This window comes from Urtica dioica, chromosome 8 (genome assembly GCF_054948205.1).
Source record: "Urtica dioica subsp. dioica isolate 48M chromosome 8, U.dioica_male_clone48M_v1_H2, whole genome shotgun sequence".
Taxonomy (NCBI): Eukaryota; Viridiplantae; Streptophyta; class Magnoliopsida; order Rosales; family Urticaceae; genus Urtica; species Urtica dioica.
The window spans coordinates 32,873,938-32,893,388 of NC_142763.1; the positions used below are offsets into that span (position 1 = coordinate 32,873,938).

General features: G+C 40.9%; 3 protein-coding genes across 4 annotated transcripts; 2 read left to right on the top strand and 1 right to left on the bottom strand.

The window, feature by feature from the left end:
* The first annotated feature begins 924 nt into the window (after nt 1–924).
* On the top strand, nt 925–7,529 carry LOC149389311 (CDPK-related kinase 5-like). Of its 2 annotated transcripts, XM_089621984.1 has the most exons (12): nt 925–1,755; nt 3,787–3,917; nt 4,039–4,080; nt 4,165–4,273; nt 4,907–4,985; nt 5,072–5,171; nt 5,229–5,368; nt 5,771–5,883; nt 6,312–6,419; nt 6,519–6,581; nt 6,699–6,866; nt 6,959–7,529. In XM_089621984.1, exons 1-12 carry the CDS (start codon nt 1,234–1,236, stop codon nt 7,097–7,099), a joined length of 1,716 nt encoding a protein of 571 aa, XP_089478110.1. In that variant the 5' UTR covers nt 925–1,233; the 3' UTR covers nt 7,100–7,529. The 2 variants fall into 2 exon arrangements, with proteins under 2 accessions (XP_089478110.1, XP_089478109.1); XM_089621983.1 differs by having other exon boundaries at nt 926–1,755; nt 5,072–5,368.
* Nucleotides 7,530–11,386: 3,857 nt separating this feature from the next.
* On the top strand, nt 11,387–14,341 carry EMB2745 (Tetratricopeptide repeat (TPR)-like superfamily protein). Its single transcript, XM_089622947.1, has 2 exons — nt 11,387–13,072; nt 13,519–14,341. The coding sequence occupies exons 1-2, from the start codon at nt 11,612–11,614 to the stop codon at nt 14,281–14,283; spliced, it is 2,226 nt and encodes a 741-aa protein (XP_089479073.1). The 5' UTR covers nt 11,387–11,611; the 3' UTR covers nt 14,284–14,341.
* Nucleotides 14,342–14,389: 48 nt separating this feature from the next.
* On the bottom strand, nt 14,390–16,008 carry LOC149389313 (PIF / Ping-Pong family of plant transposase). Its single transcript, XM_089622948.1, has one exon. It carries the CDS (start codon nt 15,729–15,731, stop codon nt 14,499–14,501), a length of 1,233 nt encoding a protein of 410 aa, XP_089479074.1. The 5' UTR covers nt 15,732–16,008; the 3' UTR covers nt 14,390–14,498.
* Between the last annotated feature and the right edge of the window lie 3,443 nt (nt 16,009–19,451).

Consider the following 19,451-nt stretch of genomic DNA (forward strand, 5'->3'; position numbering starts at 1 on the left):
CCACTCGATCCTCACACAGGCCTTCACCAAGCAATATCTTCACTACGCTTGAACTCTACCGTGAGAGAACCAAAAGCTCTCGTACATAACCTTTAATGAAAGATCTAATATCACTCGGCTCTCGCAAAAAACTTGGTACTCGCTCTTCTCTTTTAACACTAACCTTCGAATCAATGCTCGACATTCGCCATTTCGCCCAGGAGAGACCCTTAAAAACGTTAATATTGTTATTTAATCAACATTTCAAATATATTTTAAATATGGTCACTAAATTTGACGTGACGAAGTTAATTTATGTTATATTTTCAATATTTATATATCGTTTAATTTATGTTGATGGATATTGTGCAAAATTAACAGAACGTTGCCTATTTATCAAATTTAAATTTGTGCATGGTTAGTTAGCTATAAAAAACTCTATAATTTTATAGCTATAAAAGTAAAAAAATTTATTACAACCATAACCTTATAATAATAATATTAGTAATAATAATAATAATAATAATAATAATAATAAGATAGCTATTTTTTTAAAATAAATCTTAGAATTTGATCATATGAAACCGGACAAAAAGTGAAGTTTCGGTTAAATCTTAAATTTTTTTATGTCAACCTTAAATTTTGTCAAAATGAAGTCTTATAGTTAGATTAATTTCAGAACTATATTCGATGTAAAATGAGAAAAGTATTGATGAAAAATTACTCATGCATTTCAACGATTTGACTTGAATGTATTTCTGATGCAATTTATTTTTACTATAATGTATAAATATTTTTGTAAACTAAAGAAAATGAAAAAAAATTCACATCGATTGTATTGTTCATGGAAAATCCCTGCCACTCGCAGGTTAGAAGACCAATCCGAAGCCCCAAACTTCACATTAAAAAACAGAGCAGTCACTTATAGTCAGTCAGTCACACTCACACCAAAATATATAAATAAAAAAAAAACTCTCAAGCCCTCTCTCACGTGTGTGACACGTGGCCTATAACATCATAATACAGCTCACTCTCTTCTTCTTCTTCACCACCACCACCATTCTCATCTCTCTCTCTCTCTCTCTCTCCTGCAAAACCAATCTCTTTATATTCATTATTTGCATTTCACCCCCTCTTCCAACATTTCTTTTAATTACGCCCCTCCATATCCACTCTTACCGAAATCCTCGCTCTCTGTCTGAGATCTCAAACCCTCACACTCTCTCTTTCTCTCTCCATCTTCTGAGCGACGCCATGGGAGTTTGCACTTCGAAACCTCCGAAGCCCAACCCTTACGCCGCCGGAGAACCCGAGGCTCTCTCCACCGAGACGCCACGTCGTCGCCGCGGCGACGAAGACCCCGGACGGGCGGCGAAAAGCTCGCCGTTCTTCCCGTTCTACAGCCCTAGCCCCGCGCACCACCTGAAAGGCTCTCCGACGGGGACTCCGGCGACGGAGAGAAAGAGCGCCAGCTCAACGCCGAGGAGATTCTTCCGCCGGCCGTTTCCGCCGCCGTCGCCGGCGAAGCACATCCGCGCGGTGCTGGCGCGACGGCAGGGAAAGAAGACGGCGGCGATCCCGGAGGAAGGGGACGAGGAGGGAGAGAACGGAGTTGAGCTCGACAAGAGGTTCGGATTCTCGAAGGAGTTCGCGGCGAGGTTGGAGATCGGCGACGAGGTTGGACGAGGGCATTTTGGGTATACTTGCGCTGCCAGGTTCAAAAAGGGCGAGCGGAAAGGTCAAAACGTCGCCGTTAAAGTCATCCCTAAATCAAAGGTCTCTTCTTCTCTTCACCTCCTTCATTATCCTAATTATAATAAGAGAAACTTCATCTTATTTTTTCCCAAGTCCGTGTCATATTTCTAACGAAGAATAACCAAATTATGTTTTGAAAAGAAAACTTGGATTGCTAAAACTGGCATTTTGTGTGTATGTATCTGGATTCACTGTATACAATATCACAATTTTTCTTGTTAATCAATCTTGCTGGGCATAAAGATTCTCACTTTTTTATATTATCAATTCTAGTTTTAGTTTTTTTTATTTCTTCCCTTTTTCTAGTCAAATTTTTCTTGATAATTGTGTTTGTTGCTAGTTTTATTAAGTACAATTATGGCTTATTTTGAGTAACGGGCCAGGGGAGAGGACTTTTATAATAAAGGTATATTAATTATTTGGAACTGTAGTTTTATTGTCATTTATTAACATTTTCCTATTTGGCAATGTAGGTTTATATAATTAATAAGTGCCCATAAGACTCAGCTAAACATAATACTTTAAAGAAATTTTTTATAGAGATTTCTTGGTATCTAATCCAAAATTATTTTTGCATAGTGTTCTTGGTGTAGCGTGTGCACATGGATTTTTTTTTTCGAACAGTGATCATGTGATTCATGTCATGTATAACTGGAATTCAGTTATTTTAAAAGCCTTTGATTGAAATTGGATCAAATATCAATTTTTTGTTCATTTATTTACAGCACAGTTATTGTAATTTGTAACACACTATCTTGGGACAACAAACACATATGCATTAGTGGGAATAGTAGGCGTAGTTTGAAACGTTACGCTACATAATAACATAATTAAACGTTTTTTTTTCTTTCCCTTTTCTCTTTGGGAGCATATAAAGTGACCAACTTGTTTGTTTATTGCTTTCTCTTTTTTGGGTCAAACATTTGGAACCGATCTCTCTTGCTCAGTCAGCCCCACATGAAGTGGTTTTGTTGCACTGTTGTGATGTTTGATGTAACTGTCTCGTTTGTATTTTAAAATAGTACATTTGTGCCCAATAAAAGAGAGAGAGAGAGAGAGAGAGAGAGAGAGAGAGAGAGAGTAAGTTTGCGTGGCTTGCAATTGAAACGCATAAAGCTAACCATAGGAATAAAACTTTTTAAGATATCTATGACGCAAAATGACCCCTTTGGCCAAATCTTCTTAATATGAGAATTTTAGCTTCAATGTGTGTCATTTGTGTCTCTAATTTAATACAGTTTTTGTTTTAATTTTTGAAGTAATGGTTTCAGAATTTGCTACTTTTTAAGTACTGTATATACATCATTGACTCTAATTACATGAAGTTTATTTTTCAATCTTCATATTTTATGTACGCTGTTAATAAATTATTTGCCCTGCAATTCTCAAACTTAGTCATAGAAGGTAGTATGGAATTTTTTCAGTGGTTATAGCTTCTTTTTTTGCTTTAAGGGAATCTGTAGAACAAGTTCCCATTGTGTAAGATGTGAGATTGTAGTCCACTGATTTCACATTACATTATTGGTGGACCAAGTCACTAAGAAGAGAATCATGGTCCAACAAGGGCTCTTTTCCCTTTTGATCAGGGCCGATGATTGAACTGTATCGAATGGCTGACACTGCTCCGTTTGTGTCCATGCTAATAATTGGCCAAAAGCTTTGTGCATTCTCTGTATATCAATCCGGATAAAATGCATTTTAACAACCAGACCGGGTCACTCTCAGTGGACGAACCTTCTTCTAAAAGGACAAAACACCGTACAACTCTTTGATTTCATTTGTTTTGTTTGTTTGTATTTTTATAATCTCGTTGACCTGGAGTCAATAATTAAAGACATCACAGATCAAGTAAAGTGGATTAGAGCCTTATGTTTAGGGTCATTGTGGAACATGATGAGGAAGATAATCTTTGAACCATAGTGGTCCATAGATAATCTTTAATTGCTAGCTCCCATTTAATTGATCAATTTAAATTACCACTGATGATAATGTGGATAAAATAAGCTCGTTTCTGTACTTCATATTGAAAGTTTTACTGATTTTTACTACTAGATGACCACTGCCATAGCGATAGAGGACGTTCGAAGAGAGGTGAAGATATTGCAAGCTTTGACGGGACATGACAATCTAGTGCAATTCTACGAAGCTTTTGAAGACAGTGATAACGTCTACATAGTTATGGAGTGAGTAAGCTCAGAACCTGCATTCAGATTTCTATTCTCTCGTTTTACTATTTACAGAAATGATTGCAACTTAGGATTTCACTAAAATGGTCTCTGACAAGAATGTCATGGAAATTTTCAGGCTGTGTGAAGGTGGTGAGCTTTTGGATCGAATACTTTCGAGGTTTACTAAATTCAAAATCTACTAAGCTGTTCTATTTAATGGTTTATTGGCTACTTTTAAGTGCTTAATCAGCGTGTTTTATAGGGGTGGAAAATATACAGAAGACGAGGCAAAGGAAGTCATGGTTCAGATACTTAAGTTCGTTTCGTTTTGTCATCTTCAAGGGGTGGTTCATCGAGATCTTAAACCAGAGGTGAAACAATACTCAATTATAATCTGTAGAAATTGAACCATAGGTTTGTTGTTATATAGGTAGTTGCCTACTTGTAGATTATTCATATTTAACAGGACTTAGGATATTTAAAAAAAACGTAAATTGGTCTTTTTATTATAACTGAACTAATGATAAGAGACCAGATTGGCCTGCAATTCAAAAGGTAGGCAATCTTTTTCTCTAGCTATGGCCCACCCTTCTACAATAATGAGAGATTTATGCTAAAATATCACGAGATTACTAATTTTCCCTAGTTAGGAGACCGCTAGATCTGAAAAAGTAATATATTTATCTTTTATATTTTCATTTATATAATTATATATATATATATATATATATTTTTTTTTTTTTACGTAAATAAGACGTTAGGGATGGGTAAGTACGGTTATGAATAAAGCTGTTATTTTATTTGTATTATTTTCCCTAGTCATAGAGTAACCTAATTGAAGAGATTGGCTCACCTCTTGATGTGTGGACCGAATTTATCAATAATATTAGTAATTTGCGTTCGGAGCTAATATGGGTTGTATCAGAGACTTAACAACCTCCTGCCAAGTTTTCATTGCGCTTTTTCCGGTACACTGATTGAATATTATAATTTCTGTGAATCAGAACTTTCTGTACAGCTCGAAGGACGAGGATTCTGTGTTGAAAGCTATCGACTTCGGGTTATCTGATTTCGTGAAACCAGGTTTGACCTTTTTTCCCCTCCTTGGACACGATACAATGTCGGGTTCAGGATCCAGTTCTAACGGCTATGGTGGGTGTGTGTGGCAGATGAGAAGCTAAACGATATTGTGGGAAGTGCATATTACGTGTCCCCCGAAGTTCTACACCGAGCTTACGGAACAGAGGCCGATGTGTGGAGTATTGGCGTGATAGCCTATATTCTGCTGTGTGGTAGCCGTCCGTTTTGGGCTCGTACCGAGTCTGGGATATTTAGAGCGGTCTTGAAAGCCGACCCGAGTTTCGACGACCAGCCTTGGCCTTCTTTGTCTCTCGAAGCAAAGGACTTCGTCAAGCGCTTGCTGAATAAGGATCCTCGTAAACGAATGACCGCCGCTCAGGCTCTAAGTGAGTTTCTGCGTTTTAGAGCAATTTTTTTTTTTTTTTTTTTTTTTTTTTTTTTTTTTTTTTTTTTTTTAAATGCGGTTCCTTTTAACGCAAATAGTCACCGGAATCATGTTTGTCCGCCCTTTCGGTCCCTAAACTTAATTTTTGCAGCAAAATGGTTATCCAACTATTTATTTTGTAGGATTTTAGTCCCTTTCAAACATACTTAGTGGAATCCTAGATATTCAAGACTTAAAATTGTTACAAATCAAGTTTCTTTAAAACACAACCTTACTCTAATGATCCAAGATTGATGAACTTCTATCTAGTGTTTTTATGGTGATTGTGCATTTAATATTGGTCCGGTTTCATTTTTTTTGTCGTTTTGAATGTTGATATCTTAACTTGTGTGCTTTTTATCAGGCCATCCTTGGATCAGGAACTTCAAATATGTGAATGTGACAATTGATATCCTCATTTTTAGGCTCATGAAAGCTTACCTACGCTCGTCGTCGTTGCGGAAGTCTGCGCTAAAGGTGCATTAAGCTTTTTATTTTTTACAAAATGACCTTGTTAATTTTTTTATTCCTGTTATAGACCATTGCAAATTCCAAATGAAACTGTTAGTGAAATCTATGTTTGGAAGTCGAACTAGGATGATTTTGTTTATTTATTTTGGAATTAGTGACAAGTTTGAATTTAATTTTACATACTTGTCTGCGAGGGAAATCAAAATCCAAGTATTTCACTTATCTGTTCTATTATTCAGAGACGTGACCTTTAATTCTTACAACATTCTCTACTACTTGGTACTTGCATATTTTATCGAAAATTTAATCCAAGTAAAAATATTATTAAGTTCTGTTTCATATATATGCCTCTAGTGCAAGAGAACTTTTATTTGTAGTATATGGCATGATTCTATCGGTATGAGCTTAACAAATTTCACTCTGTGATCTGACAGGCCTTATCAAAGACATTGACTGTAGATGAACTCTTTTACCTGAAGGAGCAATTTGCCCTCTTGGAGCCGAGTAAAAACGGCACCATCTCTTTGGACAATATCCGAATGGTCAATATTCCCTCTCTCTCTCTCTCTCTCTCTCTCTCTCTCATTGAATTGATTTATTTTTTAAATTAAAAAGTAACCCTTTTCGCTCGATTGTCGCAGGCATTGATGAAAAATGCAACAGATGCAATGAAGGAATCTCGCATTTCCGAGCTCATTACATCGGTATTTCTCTCGCTGTCTTACTCATGCACTAGATAGATGATTAGTGATAATAATAATAATAATAATAATAATAATAATAATAATATATTCATGTATTTTTAATTTGGGTGGTGACAGCTAGGCGCGCTTCAATACAGAAGAATGGACTTTGAAGAGTTTTGCGCAGCAACACTGAGCGTCCATCAACTCGAGGCCCTCGATCGTTGGGAACAGCACGCTCGGTGTGCCTACGAGCTCTTCGACAAGGACGGAAACAGGGCTATCGTCATCGAAGAACTTGCCTCCGTGAGTTACACTTGTTATTTATTTCCGCCTATTCGTTGGTATAGCGTACTTCAAAACTGAATTATATATGAATCTGTATCTCATCATATTAGGAACTGGGGCTTGGTCCTTCAATCCCGCTCCACGTCGTTCTTCACGACTGGATTAGACACACGGACGGAAAGCTGAGCTTCCTGGGATTTGTCAAATTGTTGCACGGTGTCTCTACACGCACCTTTGCCAAGGCACAATGAGATCGGTGGATTTAGAGAAATACGTATTTCAAAGTTCGCCTGAGTCGGAACTCGATTCAGCTCACGCCGAATTCCGTGAGAGACCTCTTCATCAAAACCTTTCAGAAGTGTGGGTAGGCTCGGTCTCTTATGATTGTTGCGAGAAAAAAAAAGGTGAAGAAAGCTCATTTTCACTTTTTTTTTTCTTTCCAATTATTTGTTTTCAGGAGTGTAAAGTAGTGATCAGTTTTGTCTGTAAAATATTTTCTCCACTGGTAGAAGTTTTCTATACATGTTGCGTCCATGGTGTCTAGTGTTTTTGTCTCTTGCCAAAAGCCTGGGTAATTTGGTGTATAAATGTGCATTGTGGTGCAATTTTCTTTGTGATGTAAAAGTAGGAACAAGTGGAAGAAGAGTGGTGAAATTAATATATGCCAAGTCGTCGTTGATATGACTGCATGAATAAATTTCATATTCTACGGTAGACACTAGCAATCGTTATTGATGTGCGACTTCTGTCGGCGTGTAATCAAAATGATTATCAAAAGTCCCGTCATTTTTTCCTCGATTATTTTCATAAATATCATAATCAGATACATCTGCTAATGTCGTGTTAAAATGTAAGAAATTTTGACACATATTACCAACTCGTGCTTTTATTGAAATTAACTAAAATTTAAAATTATACAATTTTTTTTTTTGATAAATTTACAAATTTATTGTTATATGAGTTATGTAAAGATTGTAATACTCTATAATTTTGTGAAATGTCGGTCGTGTCAGTTCGATCATGAAATTATGTACTTCGTGATGTTGCATGAATCTGGACAACAAGAAGATATAGGTATAGACCTCGGTATTGTTCCCTCTCGAGTCATGATCGATACCTAAACTCGGAGTGTGCGAGTAGAAAACTCATGATAGTATAAAACCATCTTCCATTGATTCCTCGTACTTATGATCAATAAATACCTCATTAAGAGTCTAAAACTTCACGATTTTAAAATTTCGTGACAAATTGATTACGAAATATGAAAACGATCACGACAATGGTATTTTGTAAGAAAATAATTCTCTCTTCTTATTTTAATAATAGAATTGTCAAATTTTAAGTTTTGTTTAATTTTGATAAGACGAGTAGATGACGTAGTTTAAGAATGAGACTTGAACTCCTAATGAAATAATGAGCATAATAAATGAAGGTAGGTGGCTGGTAAGGAGCCGACGTATTGTTCATTTTCCAAAACTCTTATACAACTCGTAGTCTGCGTTAGAGAGGGTAGGGTGCGGCCGAACGCCTAGCACATAATGGCATGTGTTTGCGTCCTAACCATTATCCAAGTTTGGTACCGATGAATGTGATCTACGGAGTTCCCTTTACGCTATACTGGGCTGTAGGAAGCGTGCCAAAACTGTCACCACAATCATCAACAAGAATAATTCTAAAAAAGGAGGTCGTCGCGGTTACCACTCAGACTCGAATGGACCCTTGGGAATAGGGTTCAGATCTCTTGTTCTTAAGTGCCGTGAGAGAAAGAAAGACAGAGGGTTGTACGGTAGTCAAGCATAAGGAAATAGTAGGATTTTAATCGTACACATAAAATAATTGGATTATTTGTTTAATTACATGAAACTTCAACCTATATTATAATTTTAAAACATATACAAGAATTTGATGATTTATTTTAATGTATACCAAAAGATATTTTATTCGCACGAGTAACAACTTGGACCTAACTAGGCCATGATATTTTTCTAAGTGGTAATTGTTTCAGGCCTTTTTCATTTTTAATCACAAAAATAATGTATTCAAAATTTTTACTGCGAAAATAATGTTCTTAAGTGGTAAAGAGTCATTTTTCTTTATTTTTTTACAATTTTTTAACTTTCCAAAATACCCTTAATAAATTAAATATTTATTTACAATTTTATAAAAAAAAATTCAAAATCACACTTTATAAAAAAAATCCCTAAATTTTTATAAAGAAAGATTTAGATTTTTTTTTTTTATATATAAAATAGAAAATAAAGAGTTATTTCATTAAGGGTATTTTGGAGAGTTTAACCTTTTTTTTTTATAAAAAATAAATAAAAGAGTCGTTTGCAATATAATATATTTTTAGGGTAGACATATGTCATTTGTATTAAATTGATGAGAAATGTTTGATATTTATGAAAACTGAAATGATAAATCGCGTATTTTAAGGAGATATTATTGATATTTTCTCATATAAACCTTATTTAGTATTTTAGGTTCTAATTGACAGTTTACAATTTCATTTATAGGAAAAAAAACTATTTAACGTTTGAAATAACTATTTTTTAAGGATTTAAAATAGTCGTTGTTTTGAAAGTATTGCACCTTAGAACGCTTATTTTCATAATTTTCTCTTTTTCTATTTTAAGTTGGATTTATGAAGCCTGGTTAATCAAAACCAACCCCCGCCCTTTTTAACTTTTCATGGATGAATAGCATCTAGCTGAAGTACGGCTACCTTATGTCCTTATCCAATCTCCATTATTAATTATTGCTGGCCTACCAGTGATTTCCCACGTCAACTGAGGCAAAAATCAGCCTGAATATTTGGCCCAACTTCGGCTTGCCCTATTTCGAATTGTTTCTCCCTTGAGTGAGCAGTCTATTTTATAGTGAAGAGAGGGTTGAAAAGAGCTCAAAAAGTCGAAATAGGGGAAATCAAGGCATGCGCTTCGATCAAAGGTGCACACGCTGGTCCGTGGGTCCGAGTGTCGCGCAAAAGCTCGAGTGCGTCAAGGCATGCGCATGCACTTGCTTGTTTCTTTTGGCCTTTTTGCCTTTGTGTATCCTGATCGGGCTTTCTTGTGGATCTCCTTTGGGTCTCATTTGAGGTTTGACATGGAATTCCTTGCAACTCACAAATAATTTAATATTTTAAAAAACGACCGACAACAGAGGGATCCTTCCTATTTTATCTAAAAATATCGTACCTGCACTCAGATTTTATGGGTATACCAAGATATATCAAGGATTTAAAGGGGGTATCTCGTGAACAAAAGTATAAAATGTACCAATTGGATTTACCGCTTCCGATGAAACCGGTGAATATCGAATTTACCAACGGGTTTCAAGTGAACAAATAAATAATATTACAAAATAACTCATCAAAGTATAATAATAATAATTATTATTTTCTAATATATATATATATATATTACTTAAAAAAAGTAGTATATATATATATATATATATATATATATATAAGATATACCAATATAACATTGAAAAACATAAATAACAAGTCTATAATTTGTTTTAACATAACGATAAAAAATATTAAAAAAATAACATAGGTGTCGCTGGTTGTTCGCGTGTTTAAAAATTTAAAAATAGAAAACAGAATAGAAAGTTATGTGGGCCCAAATTTATCTCTCTCTCTCTCTCTCTCACACACACACACACAGACACACACACACACACACACACACACACATTAAACCTACCTAATTTTTTAAGCCGTCATTGTTTCCACATTTAAGGTTTGAAAATTTTAGAAGCTTGCATCGTCCAAACACCAAAAACTTGAGAGAATCGGTGAAATTCGAAGGTATAGATGGACGGTTCAAGAGCACATCGACGAGATTTCTTCGACTTCTTCCGAACTTGTTTTTAGATTATGGCCCGAATTTCGATCTAAGACTCCGATTTTATGAGATTTACACTGCATGGACGAACTGGATTTCTTGAATCGGGAACTGGTTAACTTCCAGTCTAATTTATCCTAGTATTCCCAAGAATTTTCGATTTTGTTCAAACCGATACCATAAACCTCTAAAAACTCGAATTTCGACCAGCTCCCCCGAGATTTTTTAAATAAGCTTTCTTAGATTTTTCTCTTATTGCTGCAAATTAGTTTCTTCTTCTGCAATTTCTTCGCCACCATTATCATGGGACTGCGATTTTGTTTCAAAATTGCTGTGTTCACCGACCTGAGCCGCCGATGATTACAAAGCTCTTATTTTCAACAAATGTTTAAGTTCATCTATTATTTTTGAATGTTTTATTAAACGAGTTATTATATTGCTCTAAGTACAGTGTACACGATGTGCCATCAATCTATTTTAGTTCCGAATCTTATTCAATTTGAGCCCTACATATCTTTTGTGGGTTAGTGTTTGATATTTGTACATGTAGATATTTTATCCGTTATATGATGAAAAGCCTCTTATTTGTTTTCAAAAATCACAAGCACAAAAAATTTTAGTGTATTTTTTTTTTTTATTATCAAAACACAAGGAGTACTATCTTAGTGAAAGCTCTGGTTACTTATTTTATTTTATGATACTCTTTTAGTTAACCTCACTACATCCCATTTCTTTCCTTTTCCATATTTCTGTCGTTTCATAACTTCATGTCGTTTCCATAAACCTCGTGCCTTAACGATCTCTTCTTCTTCTTCTTCTTCTTCTTCTTCTGTTGCTCATGTCCGTCTCTGCAAGCACACCAATGAAGCAGCCAACACAGAAGAACAGACCGGATTGATCATAATACCCAATATGCCCCTCTTGAAACGCAATGTACCATCTCCCGCCGACGTCAGGCTCGCCGTCGAAGCCGCTCGCTTCCTCCGACGTGAACCGAAGATGCTCGAATCTATCTCTTCCGATTTTACCCCTGAAGCCGCGTCTTATTTACTCCTCAAAGCCCAGTCCCACAGAGCCCTGACTCTAAACTTTCTCGACTGGGCTCGGAATCGCTCCTTCTTCACCCTCCACTGCAAGTGCATAGCTCTCCACACTCTCACGCGCTTCAAGCTCTACAAGTCCGCGCAGTCCCTCGCCGAGGAAGTCGCCGGAAAAGTCTCCGGCGAAGGAAGCTCGTTCTTCGAGTCCCTCAGCGAGACCTTCGACGCCTGCAATTCCAGCTCCGCCGTCTTCGACTTGGTCGCGAAGTCGTACTCTCGCCTGAACATGACGAGCGAGGCCATGAACTTCGTGAGCCTTGCCAAATTCCGCGGCTACACGCCGGGGGTCCTCTCGTACAACGCGATCCTGGAAGCCCTGACGAAGTCCAGAGGCTCGGTCCAGTCCGCACAGAAGGTGTTCGACGAAATGACCGAAAGCGGAATCTCCCCGAACGTGTTCACCTACAACATAATGATCCGCGGATTCTGTTCGTCGGGGAATATGGAGACTGGTCTGCGCTTCTTCGCCGAGATGGAGAGGAAAGGCTTCTCGCCGAACGTGGTCACCTACAACACGCTCATCGACGGGTACACGAAGCTTGGGAGAGTCGAGGAAGCTCTGGGGATCTTCCGATCAATGTCCGCGAAGGGCCTCGAGCCGAACCTGATCTCCTACAACGTGGTGCTCAACGCTCTGTGCCGTGAATCGAAAATGAAACAGACCGAGAGCGTGTTGGAGGAGATGAAGAAGAAAGGGTTCATCCCTGATCGGATCACGTACAACACGCTCGTGAGCGGTTACTGCAGAGAAGGAAACCTCCACCGAGCACTGATCGTCCACGGCGAGATGGCGAAAAACGGGTTGGCGGCGAACGTGATCACCTACACCGCGCTCGTCCACGCGCTCTGCAAGGCCAACAATCTGGACCACGCGATGGAGTTCCTCGCCCGCATGAAATCCAGCGGGCTCCGCCCCAACGAGAGGACGTACACCACGGTGATCGACGGGTTCTGCCAGCGGGGCATGGTGGGCCCCGCGTACGGGTTCCTGGACGAGATGCGGTGCGCCGGATTCTCGCCCTCGGTGGTGACGTACAACTCGCTCATCCACGGCCACTGCGTTGCCGGCGACGTCGAAGAGGCCATCGCGGTCCTCCGGGGAATGGCCGACAAGGGTTTGGCTCCGGACGTGGTGAGTTACAGCACGGTGGTGTCCACGTTCTGCAAGCGGCACGAGCTCGGGAAGGCCGTGGAGATCAAGAACGAGATGGTGGCCAACGGAATCTCGCCCGACGTCGTCACCTATTCCTCCCTCGTTCAGGGTCTTTGCCAGGTACAGATTGGATTAAGGTTTAATCTCAATTAGTAACCATCATGGTTTGTCACTAAAATTACTAAAAACTCGAAACTTTGACCATTTTGCAAATTATTAGTAAGCTAGATAATGGGGATACCAGGTAACCTATCAATACATTTTTTGACATCTTTGTTAATTGCTTCTTGTAAACAGAGGTCGATGAAAAAATTTGGACAAACGCTCTTTCGTGAAAAACCGTAAAATTCGGCTATTTTGCTTATAACAAGTTTTAAATGGCTGTTTTGTATAGTCTATTTAATGCAGAAAACAGGTTAGCTATTTTATAACCAGTTTCGATTAATCTTATTTGAAATAAAACCGGTTAAAAAAAACATTACCCGAACCTACCTGAAAAAGCAAGGTTAAAATGTCCATCTTACTGCTAGTTAAAGCAAGTTTTAAATGTTCATCTCTACTCTCAGGAGAATAAGCTCAACGAGGCTCGTCGTCTATTTAAAGAGATGGTCGACGAAGCGGGTCTCGTCCCCGATGAGATTGCGTACACAGCGCTGATGGACGGGTTCTGCGGGGACGGCGACCTGGACGGAGCTCTCCGGCTGCACGACGAGATGGTCGAGAAGGGTCTTTTCCCGGACGTGGTGACCTATAGTGTGCTCATCAACGGGCTCAACCGGCGGGCCCGAACCAAGGAGGCGAAGCGCCTCGTCCTCATGCTGTTCTACAACGAGTCGGTCCCGAACGAGGTCGCGTACGGCCAGCTCATCGAGAGCTCCCGCGGGGCCGGGGTCGAGAGCGCCGTCGCGCTCCTCAAGGGGTTTTGCATGAAGGGCTTGATGGAACAAGCAGACCGGGTCTTCGAAACCTTCCGCGGCGGGCCCGACGAGGCGGCTTATAACGTGATTGTCCATGGGCACTGCAGGGCGGGGAACCTCGAGCGGGCCCGCGAGCTGTACCGGGAGATGCTGGTCCGTGGGTTCGTCCCTCACGCGGTGACTCTCGTGGCGTTGATCAAGGCGCTCTCGGCCGAGGGGATGGGCGACGAGGCGAGCCGGGTCGTGAGCCATGCTCTGAAGGGGTGCGATCTCGCCGAGGCCGAGCTTTCGAAAGTGGTCGTGGAGATGAACCATAAGGAAGGGAATGTCGACGCCGTTCTCGACGCTCTCGCCGGAATGGCCAGCCACGGGTTTCTTCCTAGTACCAGAATGACTGGGTTTCCAGTGAGATAGAATAGTACATATTTCTATTTTATTTATCTACAAGGATTCTTATTTTTTTTACCTACAAAGATCCACCGTCTCAATCCTGTGCCCTCTAGTTAGTGATTTCCATCAAGACGAAAACAATCCATACTACAAACACATGAACAAACATTTCGAACTTCCAATCCAGTTACAGAATCCATAAGTTGACAATGACGATAAAAGAAAAGAAGCAAAGACGGTCATACGGCGGAGTTGGGGTTGGAGTTGGAAGAAAGCCTGCGGTACAAGTCATCGGCGAGGAGCTGCCTGAGGGAGTCGCCCATGTAGTACAGGGACTTCTCGGAGTCCAAGACGCGGGGGGGCCCGCCTTGCTCGTCGGGCTCCTTCCAGATGTCGGGCTCGGGCTCCTGCGCCACCTGGCAGAGGTTGTGGAGGACGCAGCAGGCGACGATGGTCTGGGGGGCGTGGGTGAGGCCGACGTTGAGGTCCCTGAGGATGCGCCAGCGGGCCTTGAGCAGGCCGAGGGCGTCGACGACGGCGGAGCGCGCCTTGATGAGCATGGCGTCGAAGAGGTTCTGGGCGGGGGTCCCGGCGCCGCCGCGGGAGAAGGGGGTGAGGAGGAAGGGGGCGAGAGGGTAGCACCAGTCGGCGACGAGGTAGGGGCGCACGGGGGTGCCGTGGACGGAGACGACGCGGTCCCAGGCGACGTCGCCGGAGGTGAGGCGGGAGTAGAGGAGGCTGTCGCGGAAGTGGGAGGCGTCGTCGGAGGAGGCGGGGGCCTTGACGCAGACGTCCCAGAAGAGGCGGCGGCGGTCGGCGACCACCTGGAGGAGGACGGCGTGGGGGGCGGGGGAGCGGCGGGGGCGCAGGGGGACGGCCGAGGAGTCGATGGCGCCCGCCACGTTGGGGAGGGAGGACAGGTCTTGGAAGGCGCGGGTGGTGTCCGCCAGGCGGCGCCGCCCCACGGGGACCTTGATGAACTCGGGGTACAGCTTGGTGGCCAGGAGGCGGGTCACCATGTTGGTGATCTTGGACACCAGGAAGGGGTCCAGGGAGTATCTGGCGGCGGCGGCGCGGGCGGAGAGCCCGTGGGCCAGGCGGGACAGCACCATGGCCACGGCGTAGTCCGGCGGGAGGGAGAGGCTGGACAGGGCGATGTGGGGGCGGAGCTTCTCCACCACCGTCGTGAACACGGGGTGGGAGAGGCCGTACAGGGACCGCCACTGGGCGTCGCGGAGGGGGGCTTCCAGGGACCAGATGTGCTCCGTCGACAGGGCTCGGAACGCGGCCAGCGTGCAGTCCCCCGCGGCGGGGGGTTTCTTTTTGCCGGACGCCGCGAAGGACAGGACGGACGCGATGGCGAAGAACAGGAGCGGGGCGGCGGCGGAGGACGAAGGGTTCAGCTCCGACGGGTCCAGGGAGTTTTGGAGGTGGAGGAGATTCGACACCATCATCAGGAACGACTGCTCCATATCTTCTCTTCTCTCTCTCTCCGATCGCCTAACAAACCCTCTCCTCCGATCCCCCTTATTTCAAACCCCAACCCTCATTCCTCCGTCTATCAAACGACGAGTCGTTTCTTTTTTCTTTTTCTTTTTTTTTTTGTTCTTTTTTTTTCTTCGGTGGTGGCGATTGGAGAATAATTCATTCTTAGATGGGACTAAAAACTAGAAAGTAAAAACATTCTTAGATGGAATCATGGAACTAGGGAATTTACATGGCTTAGCCCCTATGCCCCTGAACAAAAATACTTGATTGCTAAAATGGACTCGGACGATAATTTTTTATTTTGTCATGGAATGTTTCAATAGAAGATATTTTAACCTAATATGTTGAACTTCATCCATATATATCATCTAAATAATTTTAGGTAAGTTAGACATCATCACTTACCATCAAATTAGAGACACGGAGACAAGTCACAAGTGAAATAGTTGCAAGTTACACAAGTCGAACAAACATATAAGTTCACGTGTTCGGATGAAGTAAGAAACGCGAAGACTTCAACATAGAATGGAACTAGAGAAGCTTGGGCGAAAGAATCTAGAACCTAGTATTAGAATGACTACGGAAAGAGTGTGTTCTAATCCATTGAGACCATTTTTTTTATTATCTAAAATCACTTTTAAAATTGACGAGAAAATCACAAAGAAATCACATTCGCTTTAGGGATTACAGAAATGTACGAAAGAAACTCGCTAGGTTTCAAGCGTTCAGAGAAGAGACTGACCTACAAATCCAACTTTGAAGTTAGGATTAGTTTTCCCAAGTGTAGATGTTTTCAAGACTGCTGTGAGAGAGTATGTAATATGTGCCGGTAAGGATATTCACTTAAAAAAGAATTACTCAAACCGTGTTCGAGCTGAGTGCAAAGACCCTTCATGCACATGGACTTGTTATGCCTCACTCATGGGGGACACATGTTTGTTCATCATCAAGACATTCAGAGACGAGCATTCTTGTCCTAGGGTTAACAAGAACATAATTTTCACATCAAAATGGTTGGCAAAGACCTATATGTAACAGTTCAAAGATAGTGATTCGTGGACATCAGCTGATTTTATGAACAAGGTACATAAGGACTTCGTACTTGAGTGTAATCGAGCAAAGCTTGCCGGGCGAAAAAGATTGCAACTCAGACTATGAGTTGTTCCACGTCGAGGAACACACATGTCTCACAAGTATGTCACTGTCAAGTGTGGAAAATGCGGTCAAACCGGTCACAATGCAACAACTTGTTTCCGTATGCAACTATTACAACAGGTATGGTTTAATAAAAAAATGTGATTGTAGAGATTAGAAAACTGTTTTATAGTCATTGTTGACCTATTGTATACGTATCATTTGTGACAGACACAAAAAAATTCAAACGCAGGTCAGGGAAGTCAAAGAACTCCAGCAACACAACCATATGAAACACCAAGTCAACCGCATGCATGCCGAAGTCAACCAAGTGCATAGCCAAGTCAGCCAAGTGCACGCCGAAGTCAAAGCCAAGCCGACCACGTGCACAACAAAGCCAACCAAGTGCACAGCCACCACAACCATCCCCAGTAAGGGTAAAATTACCTATATTATTTGCATACAAACGTTTTCAAATTTATAATTCTAAACTTTACGTTATCCCTATTAACATTTGCAGAGAAGCCCCAGATTCAGGAACAATGCAACAAGACAACCGACAATGCAACCAAGAGGATTATTCAGGGACATATTCGGTTGAATGTTAAAGGGTGTCATTTTGGAATTCTGCCTACTTTCTTTAAACTCTTTTGATGTGTCTTGATATATATTCAAGACTTTTTTTGGGTGTAATATGCTACATTATTTACTGTATTGAATGGTTGAATGAATGATATCTGACTTATGTACTTAAAGCCTTTTTTGTGTGCAATATGCTACATGGTGAAATATTTCTCTAGGTTAATAGTTTCTGAATTATGTACTTAAAGTGTAAAAGTGAACATAATTAATATATATATATATATATATTAGCTCTTAAGTTTTAAAATTTTGGATAGGCGAGTTCCAATGCCATGGTTTTAAAAACCTATAAATTATGATAGAAGAGGTAATTTTTTTTATTTTTTTATGAAGAAACGTGGGCGGCACCACGAGGAAATAACATAAACACCATCAGGTATGGCGGAGGAATACCGTGGTTACAAGGAAACAATATCATTAAGAACACCACAGACTGCACAAGGTGGGACACACCCCGACCACCGCGCCTCCGTATCAACAAGAAGGGCATATTTAGCCAAATTATGAGCAATCATGTTACACGAGCGGGGAATAAAAATAAAAGTAGCATCCAAGAAAGTATACGAACTAACCTTGATGTCTTCCAATAAAGTGCCAAGCTCCGTAGAAGGGTTGTCTCTTTTCTTAATCGCATTAACCACACGGAGGCAATCGGAGTGCACCACCACACGTCCAAGCCCCAAGTCTTTAGCAAGATCTAGCCCTCTAAGGATGGCCGTCGCCTCCGCAATCTCCGGCGAAAGCCCGAGAGATTTAGTCGCGATCTCCGAAGCCAATACCATTCCCCGGTGGTCTCGAATCACACACCCAAAGCCATAGCGCTCGCCCTTCGCATCAACCGCCGCGTCCACGCTAATAGCACACACCCCGGGGTTCGGAGGAGGCCATACCGAGACCGACCCCTTGCTGTCCTCCCTTTGTCGGGGCTTGTTCGCCTCTCTATAGGCCTCAAGAAAGCCTCCGGCTCATTTGTTGTCAATGGTGCCCACAAGAAGAGTTGTAGTCTTTACTTTTGTACATTTGATGTAATAAAGTCTCACGAAGACTCTTGCTTGTAATTGCTTATTCATTAATAAAAGTTGAAACGTTCATTCATCATTCCTTATCTGAAGCTTTATGATAAAACCTTAGTCTTTAGTCCATAAACAAACCTAACAACATATGAAGAGACAAACGTAGATTTGCATGAACAAACTCTTCATGGTTTGTTTAAAGCAATATATTCGCAATCTAAAGATCAAAGGACTATTGATCTCAGTACGATTGTTAGGAGAATCTATGATGTCTGGTTATGGGGCATTGAGAGTTGGAGACTCTATAGTTCTTCTAGTTATCTCCCGAAGGTACTGAATTGACCAGTGCACTTCTAGAGACAAGATAAGAACAAACCATTTAACCTCTTATGTCTCGAAGTCACTACGTATGAATTACACCATGCTTACCTCAATCCTGAAATGAGACATGTCATTTCATAGCTTACGTATTCTCATTTGAAAAAGTCAGAGTTCGGATTCACTATGTGATTCTTAACAGGACCTATTGGTGAAGTACTAAGTTATGAAGATGTCATGAGTAACTTTGTGAAGATCTCATAGATATGAAATTCATGTACAAGATTGCTGATATGCAATGTATATCACATCATGCTCTGTTCCTTGGAATGTGAATAAATGAACTGGCCAGTGTCCAAATTGAGTCATGACTCTTTTGGATGAAACAATGTGACTTGTTAGCTCCTCGTCAATACATTGTTTCTAACTTATTCACAAGCGACAAAAGGAGTTGAGGAAATAACAACTAGAATGGTAAAATGGTAATTTTGTAAATCCCGACTGGCTGATGATATTCATGAAGGGTAAACTTAGATAATATTCAGTGGATCCACTCATCACAATTTAGTTGAATTCTTGAGTAGAAAATAAATTCAT